Here is a 16,093-nt window from a genome sequence, read left to right as displayed (position 1 = left end):
ATGTTGTGTCTGTGTCACCAGCCACGTATACATGTGGTATATACATGTGTTTGTGTGTGGCTGCCTACTGGGAATACAAGCTCAGCCTGGCTACTGCTTGGGCATGGAGCTACTGTAGCCTCACCTCTCTCTAGCTACCAAGTCTGGCCTGATTTACCCATACTGATAGATGCATATATTTGTATACATATATGTATGTATACATATACAAAGAAGATACACATATAACATACACATAAATAGGTACATTTCATAGGGCTTCTATGCAGCTTCTATGTAGTTTATCTCCAGACAACTGAGAGATTAAAACAGATAGGCAACAGCTTTCCCCCAAAACATATGCATCAAAAACTAACAGTTACACTTTTCTTTCAGAGATTTCATGATCCTCACACCCTACCAGTAAGCACATCTATACTGCAGCAGTGGGTCTGGTTACAGTATTGTAACCAGATACTGGTACATTCCTGAGATACCTTGAATCCAATTAGCACAGGTAAGGTCAGCAGCGGGGATCTGCAAGTCCTCCTGTTTTTGCTGAGAGTCTGGTTTCAGGCACAGCTGAGCTAATGTGTGCTACAGGTACACAGATGAATTCCTGTCTCCCATCACTGTCGCTTTTGTGCTCCCTTCCCTCCACCACATACACGTTTTCAGGTACTCTATTCATTCCGTGTGTCTTGTGATACCCTGCCCTAAAAGGCAGGTGATGCCTTTTTGCAGTGCAGCTGTCAGCTGCAGGTAAGGATTTGCAGAACTTGTGGGGCTTGTGTTACACGAGGCTGTCCAGGCTGTTTGGGTCTGCGTGATCACTGAGCAACACACGGAAGCACTAAAAAGTGGCACCAGAGTTCAGACTGTCTGGAAACACGGAGATCTAAACCCAGGCTGACATCAGGAGCCAGTAAAATTAAGCCAGAAGGTAGCTTCATTGCTAACAACAGCTACTTCTGAAGCCCTAAGTATCTTAGCCATCTGTATTAATTCAGCTAGAGGGACTTTGCTCCTAAACCGGTAATTCAGAATTTTGAGAAGAAATTTTTAGGTTATATAAAAGTGAGAGACACGAGCAGCATGTTTTTAACCACAGTGCAAAAAGACAATGACGATATTGAAGGCTGAAGAATGACCCTGAACTGGGGTCGAGAGATGAAAGTGGGCAGGGTAAACACGTTCCCGCTGGCCCGTTTTCCCCAGTGCAATGGGATGACAGAAAAGGTATCGCGATAATGCAGCCCTTTCTAAAAAAGGCCACAGAGCCAGACTGCTAACCATATTTAGCACTACTAAATTACAATTGGCACCAGCAAGCCCTGGTTGTCACCTGCTGACATTTTGTTCAGCCCTAAAAATGAAAACACAGTTGTCTGCACTGTTTCAAATTGTGAGAGTCACTGGGGACTCACAGATAGGGACAGAGAAAGATAAGACAAAGCAACAAGTTCATCGTGACTTAGGACCTCAACGCTGCCACTGCCTCAGCCAAAAGGTGTTGTTCTGTGTTTCTGAGGTGGCAAAAAAGTAGTTGCATACAGCAGCAGGGTCACGAGAGTTGTCTCTGCAGCCAGATGGGGCAAGCACCCATGAGAAGCAGTGCCTGCCCCATCGGCACCCCTGAAACTCACTGACATGTAGTAGCACTTATACATCTACACTCCCTGTGAGCATGAAATGCTCACCATAAAACTCACCATGAAACTCACCATGACATGCTTTAATGGGTCCACACTGTCAGTAAAACAGGACTGCTTTCCTTTGCTGCTGCCCTCAGATTTGGCTGAGGAAGGGTGATGCCAGGAGCTGCACCCTTAAGGCTTCCTCCCAGTGGCTGGTGGGACCTTTTCACAGTGCAGTGGGGGGGGCTGGAGCTGGGGACTCTCCTGGGGGTCCCTGGGAGCTGCCTGGCTGCTCAGGCCATTCTCACTCTCTTTCTGCCCACCCCTGCCCAGAGAGATCAGAAACCCATCATCACTGCCCACACCAGCTGCTATAGCTGGTGAGGAGGGGAGCCAGGGGCACGGCGACAAATACAACAGCAGAAACTACAAGGTGGTGTGGGCACCAAGGGGAGTCGAGTCATAAAGTGCAAACGGCCATCAGAGAGCAGCAGGGGCCTGATACAGAGCTCCAGTAAGGGCTTTGATCTTTTCCTCTCCTGCAGCAGGCACGGGGTATCATTCTTTCTGCCCCACACCTTCTCTCTGAAGCCTGGCTCCAGAAGTGACAGTGTTAACAAACCCATGGGAAGACACAGCTCTGTAAGCTGAGCTACACGGTCACATGCGCGGGTTTTATTTTTAACATCCCAAAACTGCTTGATGTTTCTGCCTGGGCTTGCTCCGTGTCCTCCCATTCTCTACTCTTTCTTTACTTGCAGTTTGCCCTCACCACCTCACTTCAAACCAGCTGAGCGCAACCAGGACAGCGAGTGTCTGATACACACACAGGGACTCTATGATTAAGGTAAGGCTTTGTAAATACAGCTGGGAGTCTTTAGTGGTCAAACTTTTTGCAATGCAATGGCTGCTGTTTTGAGCTATGAAAATCAAGATGTCTTCAAAACAGCCTCAGTGATTAAAATGAATTAGAATGATCAGACATGAGATGTCTTAAATGGCACTGTAACACAGAGGCAGCTGGTAACTGTGAATGCTTCTGTGATATGCTACTCTAAAAAAAAACCCCATCCATAATATGTTGAGTGAATTTGCAGCATTGTATCCAAGGTTTTAAAAAACTACAATGCAGACTCTGAGATGGGAGCTTTAGTAGTAAGACAGATAAGAAATAAAAAATTAAATTTCTGTAATTTTCAAGAAACTCTGAGAGAAGTAAGTAGATACAGTGAGGCACAGAGGAGAGGCAAGAGCAGTCTTCTGGCAAAAATGCTAGGACTTAAAATTCGGTGAGTTTTGTAGATTCAGACTGCAAACTGCATGCTAGTAGTCCAGAGTGATTAAGAAGATGAGGAAATGGGAATCACTATACCATTTAGAGTTGTGGCTGCTTGGCAGTTTTTATTCAGGAATCTTTTCTCTTGTTCTATGATTTTGATCTTGACCAATAGCCCTAAAATTGTCTATGCTGGGCATCTGCCTTGGACTGGGTTTCTTTTTTATTTTACTTAAATAATTCTCCTGATTATCTCAAAAAGTTTCAGAAAGGTATGTTAATGACATTGTTCCCAGGGAACAAAATAGAAACTGAGCCCAGAGAAAAGGGGGGGGGAGGCTGGATATGGGGGGAAACCCAGTGAAGAAAACCCCAATCCAAAAAAAAAAACCCCAAACCAACCAGCTTGGGCCCTTCCCTTTTTTTCTCAAACTGCAAATAAACTGGAATCTGCTATTTTAAAGCACTTGCTGAACTCAAAAACAAACCCATTCACCAGCTCTTGATGCAAAGCAAGGGTTTGCCTGACCGTGCCTCTACCAAGGACAGCCCAGGGATCCCTCCCATGTGTGACAAGCAGCAGAGCAGCTCCATGCCACACAGCCTCCCCCTTCTTCCTGTCCCACCTGTCTCCCACACAACTCCCCAAAACACCCTTCACAAGATCCTGCTGCTGGGCTGTCCCACATCATGCCTCCAGCCCAGGCAACCGCTTAAGCACCTGGAATTTTTGGATGGGTTTGCCTCAGGTGAGCTATGGCTACATCGCACCAGTAAGGGAGGAGCAAGAAATATTGCTGATCCAGGTCTCATAGCAGGGACTGCAGTGTGGGGTTTGTGCCCTGTGTTACCTGTGCCTCACTGCTCTGAATTCTCCCCTAGTCCTCCCATAAAAGCACTAATTTGTTTCCCTGGACAAAAATGCCACGAGCAAGTTTCTGTGCCTCTTTACTGCATGCATGCAGCACAGATTTACCTGGCAAAGGGAGGGGAGGTCTGATGGTGCAAGTTTCTCTTGAGCTTTGCAGTCCTGCAGGCCAGGTTTAGGGAGATGAAGAGAAGCTGATGTGATGCTGTGGAAACCTGAGCAGCACATGTGCTCTGCAAGAAAAGCAAGGAATGTGCTTGACTGATGTGTTATACTGTGGGCCTACTCTATCCCTGTCATTTTTCTCCACATAAAGCAATTCTGACCTGTTCAGTAGCTCTGAACCAGTGAGTGGTTACTGCCATGAAACAGCATAGTCTCGGAAAGCTGATGCCCAGCTAGAAAATACAGGGAGTAGCTCCTTAATTGTTATATCCTCATCCTTCCATCTTTGGACTTACCTAACAGGTCAATTGTCTCACAGAAACACTTTCGACTCTGCATGTCTTATGCTGGGAATTTGAGGCTCACCAGAAGGATTGTTCTGGACTTGAAGTGCCCCTGTAAAACCCAAATAGACCTGTTCGAGGTCTGAGCCTCTGTGCCTTGCACATGCTTGCTAGGCATGTATTTGTGTTATCAGGGCAGGTTTCATCTACACCTTTAATCCTCCAACTGCCCTGGGCTGCACCACATTCACTGCCCAACTCACGTAAAGCACGACTGGCACGGCGTATGGGAGATCAGTCTGAATGGCAGCCGAAGAGCAGGTGCGCCACGAAGGCCGGTGACCCGCTATGGCTAACGCCAAGGCGGTCACTCAAGCTGTCGCTGTCCCTGCAAGCAGGTGTCAAGGCATAGGGCGTTTGGGGGGGGTCACCACAATTTGAGGTGGTGACATTCTTGGATTTCTTTTTATTTTTCTGTCAAAGGAAAGGGCTTTAGAAAATCTGTGCTCCCAAGAATCACGTACCAATGCATCTTGGCACCGTTTCCAATGGTGCAGCCCTTTCTTCCTCAGCTCCAAGAAATAATTATAACTGTGTAGCTGAAGGAGACCCAAGCCTGATTTCATGCTGAGGTTGTTATGTATCTAGTGATGGAGGAAGAGCACTGCATGAAAAGAGAAGAAACTCTCTACACACTTAGAAAATATGATTCTTCTTCTGGCTCTGCCAGGGCTTTTGAGCAGGCGGCATGCAACTGCAAGTGAAACATCAGAACCCCTGTATCTCCACACTTAATGTATATCTTTTGCTTTATTTATATGAAGATTACATTTAATTCTATTTATTTTCATCTTTCTGCACTTTCATTCTGTGTCTGCCAAATAAAAGTAATAGTATCTTTTAGCCTCACGTGCACCTCTAGTACTGCAGAGATAAATTCATCATTGGTTTTGAACCCCCTCAGATACTAAGATAGTAAATACATTGAAAAACCCCATAAGGAAGTTAAAAACTCTGTATTCATGTCAGTATTTAAATAGTATAGTAAAAATAAGATAAACACCATATACTGGGTAACAAGGATTAAAAGGAATAGAGAATATCTCCTATCATCTGCCCTATAAACTTCACCAAAAGTATTCACATTCCTTGAAAATATTTTCCCGTTGTAACATCATATGTAACTTTAACATTCTTGGCTCCAGCATTTGGATGCAAGCTTTTCTGAGATTTTTTTTAAGGGCTCCTTATCGTGTTGTAAATCTTAGAATGATTGTTTTATGGTTTTTTGCAATCTCATCTCAGAGGCACTCTTTAAGGTAATTGTCTGGGCTTCCTGATGGTTCTTTAGAGTGGGAGGTGTCCCTTGATTCTGCGAGAAGAGCTTAGATATGTCACTAGTATGTCATAAGATCAGTCACATACAGCAAATACCAGATAAGAAAACAGTGGTATTGTTTTGGCTCATTGACTGCAACTCACTTAAATATATATTTACTGAAAATAAATTATAATTTGTTTATAAAATGTAAGTTATTGTCACTAAACAGATCTGCTCCAGAATCAGGCATATCTGCAGTTAAAATAGCAGATGTATATTTTTAAACCTTACTTGATTTGCCATCATGACAGGCTAAAAATAAAGATTTACTGAAGTGGACAGACTGTGAACTGTATTTTCCATCCTTTCTTTCCACAGTAGCTTGAACAAGATTCATGTAAGCATTTCTGGTTTGATTTTTTTTCCTAACCCAGCAAGTTGCAGGGAAACAGGTAGTGTGCATGCTTAGAGAAATGTTTCCTCACCTGACTTATCTGTGTGCCACCTGTCTCTAGATGTCACGTATCAAACTTAGAGAGGCAAGAATTTGTAAACTTTTCTGCTCTGAGTTCTGCAAGTTGTAGTTTGTGTACTGAGAACAATACCATCAACTAAAACACAGAGCTACCTAGATCAACAGCAAAATACAGAGCTCCTGACTACTGGTATGTCAGGATGGAAGCAGCATTCAAACCCTGATAAATATCAGAAAAAATGAAAAAAAAATTCCCTTCTTCTTGTCCTCTAGCTTCACAGACTTGATAGTGAGAAAACAGGCATGGAAATAATTTGTCTGAAAAGAATAGTTAGGGATGAGGTAAACTCAACTAAAAGATACCTGCATAATGATGATGACTGATTCTGGATCTGAACACTCTGATACAGCAATTTTTCATAAACAAAGCTTGTCTTTTCTTTCTCTACACTTGATTTGGATGGGGGTCATTTCAGCATCCAGCAGTGCGAAAGCAAGCTCCTCTCCAGAAACTTTGCAGTCAGCCATCTCTCTGTTTCTGAAGAACCATAAGGCCTGTGCCTCAGATTTATTTTTATTTATCAGTTATTTCTCTCCAAGAGTTGGTTTTGCAGTGGAAAGTATTGTTCACACATTCATGTTTTTATTGCAGTGTAATGTACCCAGCCTTCCTCTGACCTTATGCAAGTCATAGTTGGGACTATTTTTAGATATTATATTTGCAGCAAAATGCTACAAGAATGAGAGCAGCAAGGATGATGCCAATGTGAAATAAATCCATCTGTATCTCCTGCTTCTCCGAGCTTCATAAAAGTATATGTAACTAAACAGCCTAAAGCAGGATGGATACCACCCTAAAACCACATGTATTTAGTGCTGGATCTGACTGGAGCCACCCTGACCAGCACCTCGGTGTTGCCCCTGTGCAGGACTCACCAGCATTGCCTTCCCAGGCATCTTTTCTTCTCTGGGTTGTTCATGACTCGTGTTGCCAGGGTGAAAAAGTGAGAGTGCCTCAAGAAAGAGATGGGGAGCAGCTTCATGCAGCAGCTCTACCCCTGGAGCCTGAGCCTGCTTCCTCTACAGCACAGCTCTCCTCTGGGCTTGTGTACTTAAGCCTGGGGTTGCAAAAGCAGTCACACCTAGGTAAATTATACTACTGTATTTAGTTAGGAAAAAGAAAAAAAGAAAAAAGAAACCCCAAAAAACAACCAACCAAAATCTAAATTGTTTTACTAATCATGTATATTTTTTCCAAGAGCCAAATGAGATTCTGCTGGGTAGTTCCTACTGCAGAGAAAGTATGCTGGGAAGACTTGGTGGGAAACAGAACTACAGTTCCTCCTTATCAATAGCTTTTTCCCTTCTACAAAGATTTGTAGTAGGGTGAACCAAGCTGGAACACAACCTCTACAGCAAAGAACAGAAAGTCCAAGGTTGGGGGGGGTTCTGCTTGCAGCTGCTCTGCCTTGGGCCAGGTTAGTGACACCAGTTGAAGGTCCCCAGAGAAGCAGCTCCAAGTAGTGACTGTGCAGCCTCTGGTTTTCTAGTCCAACAACTGTGTAGGGAGGAGATCCTGCATGTTTCCCCAAAACAGCATCTTGTACAGACATTGTTGAAGAAGACTGCTGGGTTGGGTGAGCCACTGGTCTGATGCAGAATGTCATTTCTTATGTTCAGATATTGTTTACAACAGAAGGCATGTCTCATGCTAATCACTGTCTCCATTTACTTGCTGTTGGACTCTGCACTTCTGTTTTCCCATTTTTGGGAAGGATTAACAGCTATTTCCTGGAAATATTGCAAGGGTAGAGATACTACGAGCAAGGGCAGTTGAGAACTTTTGGAAGAAGGCCTCTTAAATGCATTAATTTTGCTAACTAAACTGATTAAATTGACTTACTGGGAAGGAACAAAAACATAACAATGAAAGCAAAGCAGATCAGTGGTTCGTTCTGACACAAAGCCAGCAACCTGGTAGCAATAACTTTTCATATAAGGATCTTCATACATCATGTTGTCGTACTTCTGCGTTTTGTTGTTGGACCTCAGGAAAATTTTATTTCCTCTTTATATGAAAGGCCTTAAGAGGAGTAGAGGAAAAATTTATATGCATATATATTTTGAAACCCCATTAATATGGAAATGTGAGAACTGAAATGGCTTCCTTAAGAAAACATTTAGCCTGTTTATATAATAAAACTAGTTGAAATTTCTAAAACATTTGTTTTGGCATATTCAACTTGTTCTTTTAATCCAGTCTGTTGGCTGCAAAATGTTGAATTCATGGAGCTGCCTGGTAGCAGATGAATTTACTAAATGGAGACTGGTTTATTACTTTCTGCCTGGGACCTTTCTTCCAATTTTCTGGCCCCTTGTTGTGTCACTAACACCTTCATAGTCTAAATCTAAAATATGATGAGCTCAGGATCACCTGTTCATTTCCAGGCAGTGTTTGACACTGACTAGTCAGAAGTACACGGGATGAACTGAAAAAGTAGAGCAATGGTGAGCAGGTTTTGTAAGATAGTGCTCTAAAATAAATCCCAAAGGAACAAAACCAGATCCTTTCTCAAAGAGGCACCCTCTAAAAGGCATGTTCACAGCTGACCTCTCCCGTGCTCCATCGCAGGAAGGGAAAAGCTCTGTTGAGGTTAAACCTTTGTTGCTTCCCTCCTGTCCTAACTGCACACCATGGTGCTGAGCTGAGGAAAAGGTAAACCAAACCTGCCCTCCTCTTCTTTCTTTCTACTCTGCATTCACTGGTGACAGCAAGAGGAAGAAAAGTGAACGGCAGTTTGTATAAAAAACATGAGAGAAAATGGATTTAACTGTGTCTAACCTTGTAACATGCCTCCACTGCACTCTGGGGCTTCTCTCCAAAATGCACATCAAAGCATCACCTTATCCGAGGTTTTGACACCTGAAACTGGATGTAGCAAATATAGCTGCTTGAGGAAAGTCTCTTCTCCACAATAAGGAGGCATCAACTCGGAGTGTAAGGGTAGATGAGGAAAACAGAGGAAAACAGGCAGCCTTTACCCAGGCTGGTTACCATGCTGGGAAACAGAATAATGGAGATAGTCCTCTTCCTGCTGGAGAGAGCAACAGAAGGTACTTTTTGGGCAAGACCGACTAATTTCTCTAAAGAGGGGAAAGGAATGACATCTTTCCTATTCAAGCAGCATTGAGGAAGTGGGAAGCTCCTTCGCTGTGCCTCTCACAGTCTTGATTTCAGCACCTTGGTATAGATAGATCCAGTGTATATATTGAGACAGAAAAGACCTTGCTCCCAAATCCTGGCTGCCTCTGCTGAGCTAACGAGTAAGGAGCTTATCTATAGCTGTGCTGCTATCAGGCCGTGCTGTACCATGAGGATCAGCGCTGATACGTAGCTGTGTGGAGCTGGCAATTGTTTGCCCACAGCCTTATTCCCACTAGAAGTGCATGTGAGCACCTAATGTGTAGAAACCAAGCACAGGCAGGGAGGGTCTACGTCCATCCTTGCTCCTTCAGGCAATAATCCTTGTCTTCTTGTCTTTGCTACACAGCACCAGGCTCAGAAAGCTCCCCCCGGGCAGCACAGACACTGTGAGAGATGTTTCAGCCGGCACTGTCGTGCACCATTTGAGCCCTCCGTCTCCTGCTTGGTGATCAGCTGCCGCTTACACTGTGGGGCCACCTTCCACATGTGCAAGGAGGAGGAGCACCAATTGCTTTGTCCCCTAGAGCAGGTCTCCTGCCTCAACTCAGCCTATGGCTGCCCTTTTTCCATGGCCCGCTTTAAGCTGGCGAAACACCTCCAGGTCTGTCCAGCCAGCGTTGTCTGCTGCTCGATGGAGTGGAATCGCTGGCCGAATGTGGACTCAGACACAACCCTCCACAAGAACATTATGAAGGAGACCTTGAACGAAGAGTATCTGGACACAGCCCTGGCTCTCAGAGACCAGAAGATACTTTTCAGGACTTTGAAAATAGCTGACTTGTTTCCAGAGTGGAGGAGAAAGGATGAAGTGCAAGAGCTAATGGATGAAGCCATGGGTGGGGAAGAAGGTGCTGTGGGGGGAGGAGCCTATGCTTCCCGAGAGGTTGATGACCAGTTGTCAGAGCTCAGCCAACATGAGCGTGAAAGTCTGGCAAAGGACAAAGAGGGAATGGATCTGGGGAGTTACAAAACCTGGGAGAACATGTTCAGCAAAGAGCTTCTGGCTTGCAAGGTAACGGGCTCAGCAGCCAGCGCCGGACAAAAGACGGAGGAGGCTTCCAAGAAAACAGTGTCAGCCCCTCATGCTGCCAGCTCCACAGAGAAGGCAAAGGAAGTACCTGACAATGCAGAAGAGGCAAAGGACCAAAAGCCTGAACAGGCAGCACTAAATACAGAAATGACAGGACTGGCTCCCTGGCAAGAAGGGGTCCTGGAGAGGCTGAAGAAGGAAGTTGGTGTCGGTGATTACAACATGTATCTGGTACATCATGGGGGAATGCTCATCCGCTTTGGCCAGCTAGCTGCTTGCACTCCCAAGGAAAAAGACTTTGTCTATGGGAACTTGGAAGCTCAAGAGGTGAAGACTGTCTACACCTTCAAAGTGCCAGTTAGTTACTGTGGCAAAAGAGCACGACTAGGGGATGCACTGGGCCACAAGGTACCAACTTCAGACAAGTCGGTAGATACCTCAGAATTGGGTATAAACCTAGAAGAACTACCTACGACAAATATAGTTGAAGCCACCCTGCTGTGTGCACTGGAAAAAGAGTTGAAAGGCCATGAGATCTCTGAAGCAAGGGGCATTGACGGACTCTTTGTGGATTTTGCCACACAGACGTACAGCTTTCCTCTGGAGCCTTTCTCCTCCAGTGCAGTTCTAGCAGATATTCTGGATGAAGAGAGCCCACCAGAACTCCACGTGGAGCTCCACACGGAGTGTGTAACCAGAAGACACAACAAAAGCAGTTCAGCTTTCACATTCACTTGCAGTCATTTCTTCAGGAGGGACGAATTCCCATCCCACTTCAAGAATGTGCACGCTGATATCCAGTCATGTCTGGATGGATGGTTCCAGCATCGCTGCCCACTGGCCTACCTGGGATGTACTTTTGTTCAAAATCACTTCCGCCCCGATGGACTTAAGGCCAAGGTTATATACAGCCAGCCTCTCAAGACATTTGCTATTAAACCAGAGGTGGACACTATCCTTGCCGAATCAGGGAAGTGCAGTTCCACAGAGGCTAACAGGGGGAGAAATAAGGACTCACTGAGCAGCCTCCCAGTGGAACTGATCAAGTACATTGCGGGGTTCCTGGACAGCTTCAGTTTATCTCAGCTATCGCAAGTGTCAGTGCTGATGAGGGACATCTGTGCCACCCTTCTTCAGGAGCGGGGAATGGTCCTGCTTGTCTGGGAGAAAAAACGATATTCCCATGGCGGTACGTCGTGGAAAGCTCGCAAAAAGGCAAGTGAGCGGGACACGGGGGAAAAGACAGCCGTGGGCGCTCTCCAGATAAAACACAAGCATAGCAGAGGATGCTGTATATGAGCATGCATATGTGGGGAAGGTTCCTGAGGTTGTGAATTTGCACCACAGTCGCCAAGGGTCAAGGCTGTAAAATGCAAAGGTAGGAAGATGTGAACAGACATCTTCTGACTAGCTGAAAGTCCTCATCCGAGCTTGTCTTGGGTACCTGTTTGCATGTGCACTATTTTTAGGCACTGGGAACTGAGAGCTCCTGATGTTTAAAGGTTACACATGGATTTTTGAAGAACTTGAAGCTCATAATTTTTTTTCTTTACAAGCTGATCTAGGGTATGTCAAAAACTTGACATGCTTTAAAACACCAAAAAGGTAAAAAACAAGGAGATGTGGCTGTGAAAGGAGCTCAGGCATTCACATCATGTGGGCTTTCATGGTTAGTAGTTCTAGCATTGCCACGAGTGTCTGACTCATTGTGTTGTGAGCACCTGAGGGAGCAGCATGGGGATGGGAAGCCACCTTCTGCAAAGCTGATCTCCCAGTGTTTGTGCTGGAAAATTACCACCCTTATGGGCTCTTTCACAGAATCACAGAATGGTAGGGGTTGGAAGTGACCTCTGGAGATCACCTAGTTCAAATCCCCTGCTAAAAGCAGGATCACCTAGAGCAGGTTGCACATGATCACGTCCAGGCAGGTTTTGTATATCTCCAGAGGACACTCCACAGTCCCTGTGGGCAGCCTGTGCCAATGCATGGCCACCCTCAACTACTGAAGTTTTTCCTCATGTTGAGATGGAACTTCCTATGTTCCAGTTTGTGCCCATTGCCCCTTGTCCTGCCACTGGGCACCACTGAAAAGAGTCTGGGCCCATCCTCTTGACATCTGCCCTTTAGATATTTGTAAGCATAGATGAGATCTCCTCTCAGTCTTCTCTTCTTCAGGCTAAAGAGACACAGCTCTCTCAGCTTTTCCTCACAGGAGAGATGCTCCAATCCTCTCATCATACTTCTAGCTCTCCACTGGACTCTCTCTAGTAGTTCCCAGTCTTTCTTGAACTGGGGAGCACAGAACTGGATGCAACACTCCAGATGAGGCCTCACCAGGTCAGAGTAGAGGAGGAGGATTACCTTCCTCGACCCGCTGGCCACGATGTTCTTAGTGCACCCCAGGATACCATTGGTGTTCTTAGCTATGAGGTCACATTGCTGGCTCTTGGAGAGCTCATTGTCCAGCAGAACTTCCAGGTAAACCCCTAACCTCAGTGTGGGTGAGGTTATTCCTCACTTGGTGTAGGACCCTGTACTTGCCCTTGTTGAACTTCATTAGGTTCCTCTCCGCGCAACTCTCCAGCCTGTCCAGATCTTGCTGCATGGCAATACATTCTGGTGTGTTGGGCACCCATCCCAGTTCTGTTTCATCAGAAACCTGCTGTGCCCTCATCCAGGTCATTGATGAGTATGTTGAATAAAACCAGACCTGGTTTTGAGATTAGATAGCCTGACAGAAACACGTAAGCACAGAGCAGTCTAACTTCCAGTTGAACAAAAATCATTGTAGTTGATTTTTTTCCTAGCTGACAGCCTTGCAGCTGCTCTAACACAAAACTGTTTGGAAGAGTCACACAAGAGACTCCAGCATGAGTACACAGGGAAGACAGAGATCTAGGGACAAATCATTTAGAGATCAAGGGAGGACACTCAGAAGTGATCTAAGGAACCTGGCTTTCAAACAGAACCATGAAGATTTCCACCCCATTTATTCTTATCAAATAGGGGCTTAGCAGTTTATGACTCTTCATTAAGAGAAAGTGCTCTCTTTTGAGAGAAAACATGACGTGTGGTGAATTCAAAATAAGTGGAACAAGTTTGATGGCTGCAAGTTGAATTAGCCCAATCCAAAACAAGAATTAGCCACTGAAATAATTTACCGGAGGATGTGGCTTCTTTCAGTAAAAGGAAGAAATTCCAGCTGAGCAATCATGTAGCAATTAACTTCAGTTATTGTGGGGCAATTTCAAACCAACAGCACTGAATTTAAGGACCATCTAACCCTTTTTATGTTAGCTCTCTGCACTGACCACACAGGAATCGTGTTTCCAGTGCACAGGCTCTGCTTGAAAACATCCTGTTTGTAATTAGTCTGAATTTCTTGACTATAGCTATATTATGCTGTATATTATATTACATTACATTACATATAATAGCTATGATAAGTTAGGACATATAGTAACTTAGATTACCTGACAGGGTAATTAGCTGACAGGGTCAGGTAATCTTAAGCATAGCAAACCCACATACTGTCTTTCTTCTATGGGAAGAAACATTTTTAGGGAGAAGAAATCTACTACAACTTTAAAAATTATCTTTGATTTAATGGTATGTTGCAAATATTAAAGTGACTTAATCACAGCCTTACCACTACATGCTAATAAATTACTAAACAGTACATGGTGTCACTGCAAACAGAATCAGAACATTTTAAATGCACATTTCCTTTTTCTTCAAGCTTGGAAATCCTCTAGGAATAACTTTAACCTTAGATTTTCGAGGCTTGTTCTAGGGTGGGGTGAGTAACAACAGTGTCGTAATGTTAATTAATTTGAAGTTGCAGATAGATGCTTTGGAAGATCTTTAGGAAGTCAGGTCTCTTTGAGATACACATCACACAAATATGCTGCAGTCACTCTGCTTTATAAACATCTTGGATCGCACTGCGCATGTGATGGAGTTTTCTGTGGGTCAGGTATCCTGGATTTCCTCATGCCCCGCACCCGATCAGCACCAAAAGCTGCAGAAGAAAACTTGCCCGTTAAAAATTGGCAGGTGATGCCTAACCCAGAAAAACCAGCAAGCATGAGGTGCTTAACAATACAGAGCCCGTTTTCACTCGTTACGCCAGCCCCGCACTACCAGACGCTCACCAGCCTCTCCAGTAGAAGGAACGCATGCCCACTGTAAGCATATTGACACTTTCTCCCCAATTTCTCTCCCCTTTCCCATATATACAGGTCTGGCAGTTCAGCAGCCTGTTCTCCAGAGTGAACAAGTGGCAGCGTAGTGACGTCGCGTGCATGTCAGAGCACCTGAAGGAGTGTCCCTTCTACCAGGTGGAGCGCAAGACGGACCCGGTGCTGCTGACAGGCATGACTGAGTCCCGCGAGCAGACTCAAAAGACTTTGGTTTCTACATTCAGGCGCAGGGTCTGAACTGCTGCTCCCCCTCTGCCACGCTCCTTTCAGGGCCCTTCAAAAGAAGATTTGGGAATTTGGGTGTAAAGATTGTTGCTTCCAACTCTCCTTTGGGCTTCTGTCTGTCTGTGTTTGTCACATCCTGCAGCTTTTTCTTTTGTTTTTTTTTATTTCCCTGCATTAATTTAACTGTTAAAACTTCATCCACTGCTCACTGATACCGTGTGCTTTAGGGTTATGTTTCAGTTCCAATTAATGCAGCATCCTGAAGAAAGCAATGAGGATCTTGTTTGAAAATAACACCTTGGCAGCCTTGAAGGCAGGCTGTTGCTCTTGTACCATGTCCCTGAGAGAAGCAAGAGCTAGGTCTGAGACACTTTAGTTTTGGCTGGAAAGCCAAGCTCGAGGAGCACAGGTAGATGCCTGTCAGACCTAGGGACTGCTAACCTGTTCTGAGATGTGGGAAAAATAAAAGGATGTCCCAAAATTAAGTGAATTAATTAGAATGCCTGTGCAGCCACAGATCATCATTTAAGGCCTCAGTTCAGGCAAGCATGCCTAGTTGAGCACAAGCCTAAAGCTGAGCACTCAAAACAAGCCAAAGCAAATAAACTTGCTCTTTGTTAGAAATAATCAAGTAGCAAGTTTTAGGGGCTCAACTGGCTTTTTTTTGTATTTTTCAGTCAACAAGTTTCTCTGTTCTATTTTCAAATCCATTAAAGCCATCAAAGGATATTTGAAGTCATTTGTAGAATGCCTTGCCCACTCTGTTTTGCAGTTGTAAATTGCAAATTGTAATTTTAAGTGACTGTAAACAAAATGTCAAAGAAATACTATTCTTTTCTGTAAAAGACATGACATTCAGCAACCCATTTAGTGATAGTATGGGTAATGTTTGCTTCAGTTAAGTGAGTTGGAGTATAAGAATCTCTTTAATTATTTTTTTTTTACAGAGCAGGGGAGTGATTAGGATTTGGTTTATTTTTTAATAAGTACACTAATTTAAAACCAGAACTGAGCAGGAGAACCTTGCCTGGAGGGCAGACATCTGCTGGCCTGGACCACTGCTTTCCATGCCTTTGTTGGCCAGCTGAAAACTTGCCTGGGTGGATGAGCACTTGCCACACTTGGTCTTGGTGCAGATTTGGAATGAGGTGGCTGTGCAAAGAAGGAACCCTCTCTTGCCAGTAAAGGTTGCTGATGAACCTGAGCTGAAAACTTGGGTAATCGAAGGCATTAATTGCATAGTGACTGAAGCCATGCTGGGTGCAGCTCGTACCTGTCTGCAACTGCAGCCTAAGTGGTCCCTGTGAGATTTTTAACCATATGAGGATGTTTTTTCTTCTCTAGACAAACACCTTCAGGAGCATATCATCTGAGCTGTGGGAATGGTGGCTTGGTCCCAGGAGCAGGAGTAGCAGCAGTTACATCT

At 44.7% G+C, this 16,093-nt stretch overlaps 1 protein-coding gene across 1 annotated transcript; it reads left to right on the top strand.

The window, feature by feature from the left end:
- Window positions 1-2,376: 2,376 nt before the first annotated feature.
- Window positions 2,377-14,864, top strand: FBXO40 (F-box protein 40). The gene is made up of 3 exons (XM_084278665.1): window positions 2,377-2,463; window positions 9,557-11,455; window positions 14,482-14,864. Exons 1-3 carry the CDS (start codon window positions 2,455-2,457, stop codon window positions 14,677-14,679), a joined length of 2,106 nt encoding a protein of 701 aa, XP_084134791.1. The 5' UTR covers window positions 2,377-2,454; the 3' UTR covers window positions 14,680-14,864.
- The last annotated feature ends 1,229 nt before the right edge of the window (window positions 14,865-16,093 follow it).

This window comes from Gallinula chloropus (assembly GCF_964237585.1).
Source record: "Gallinula chloropus genome assembly, chromosome: 1".
NCBI classification, from domain to species: Eukaryota; Metazoa; Chordata; class Aves; order Gruiformes; family Rallidae; genus Gallinula; species Gallinula chloropus.
Note: the sequence above shows the minus strand (reverse complement) of the source record. Positions and strands in the feature narration are given on the sequence as shown.

What these genes read in the sequence shown, in the direction of transcription:
- FBXO40 (XM_084278665.1), top strand. An exon ending in CGTGGAAAGCTCGCAAAAAG is followed by an intron (nt 11,456 to 14,481) that starts GCAAGTGAGCGG and finishes CCATATATACAG; the next exon opens with GTCTGGCAGTTCAGCAGCCT.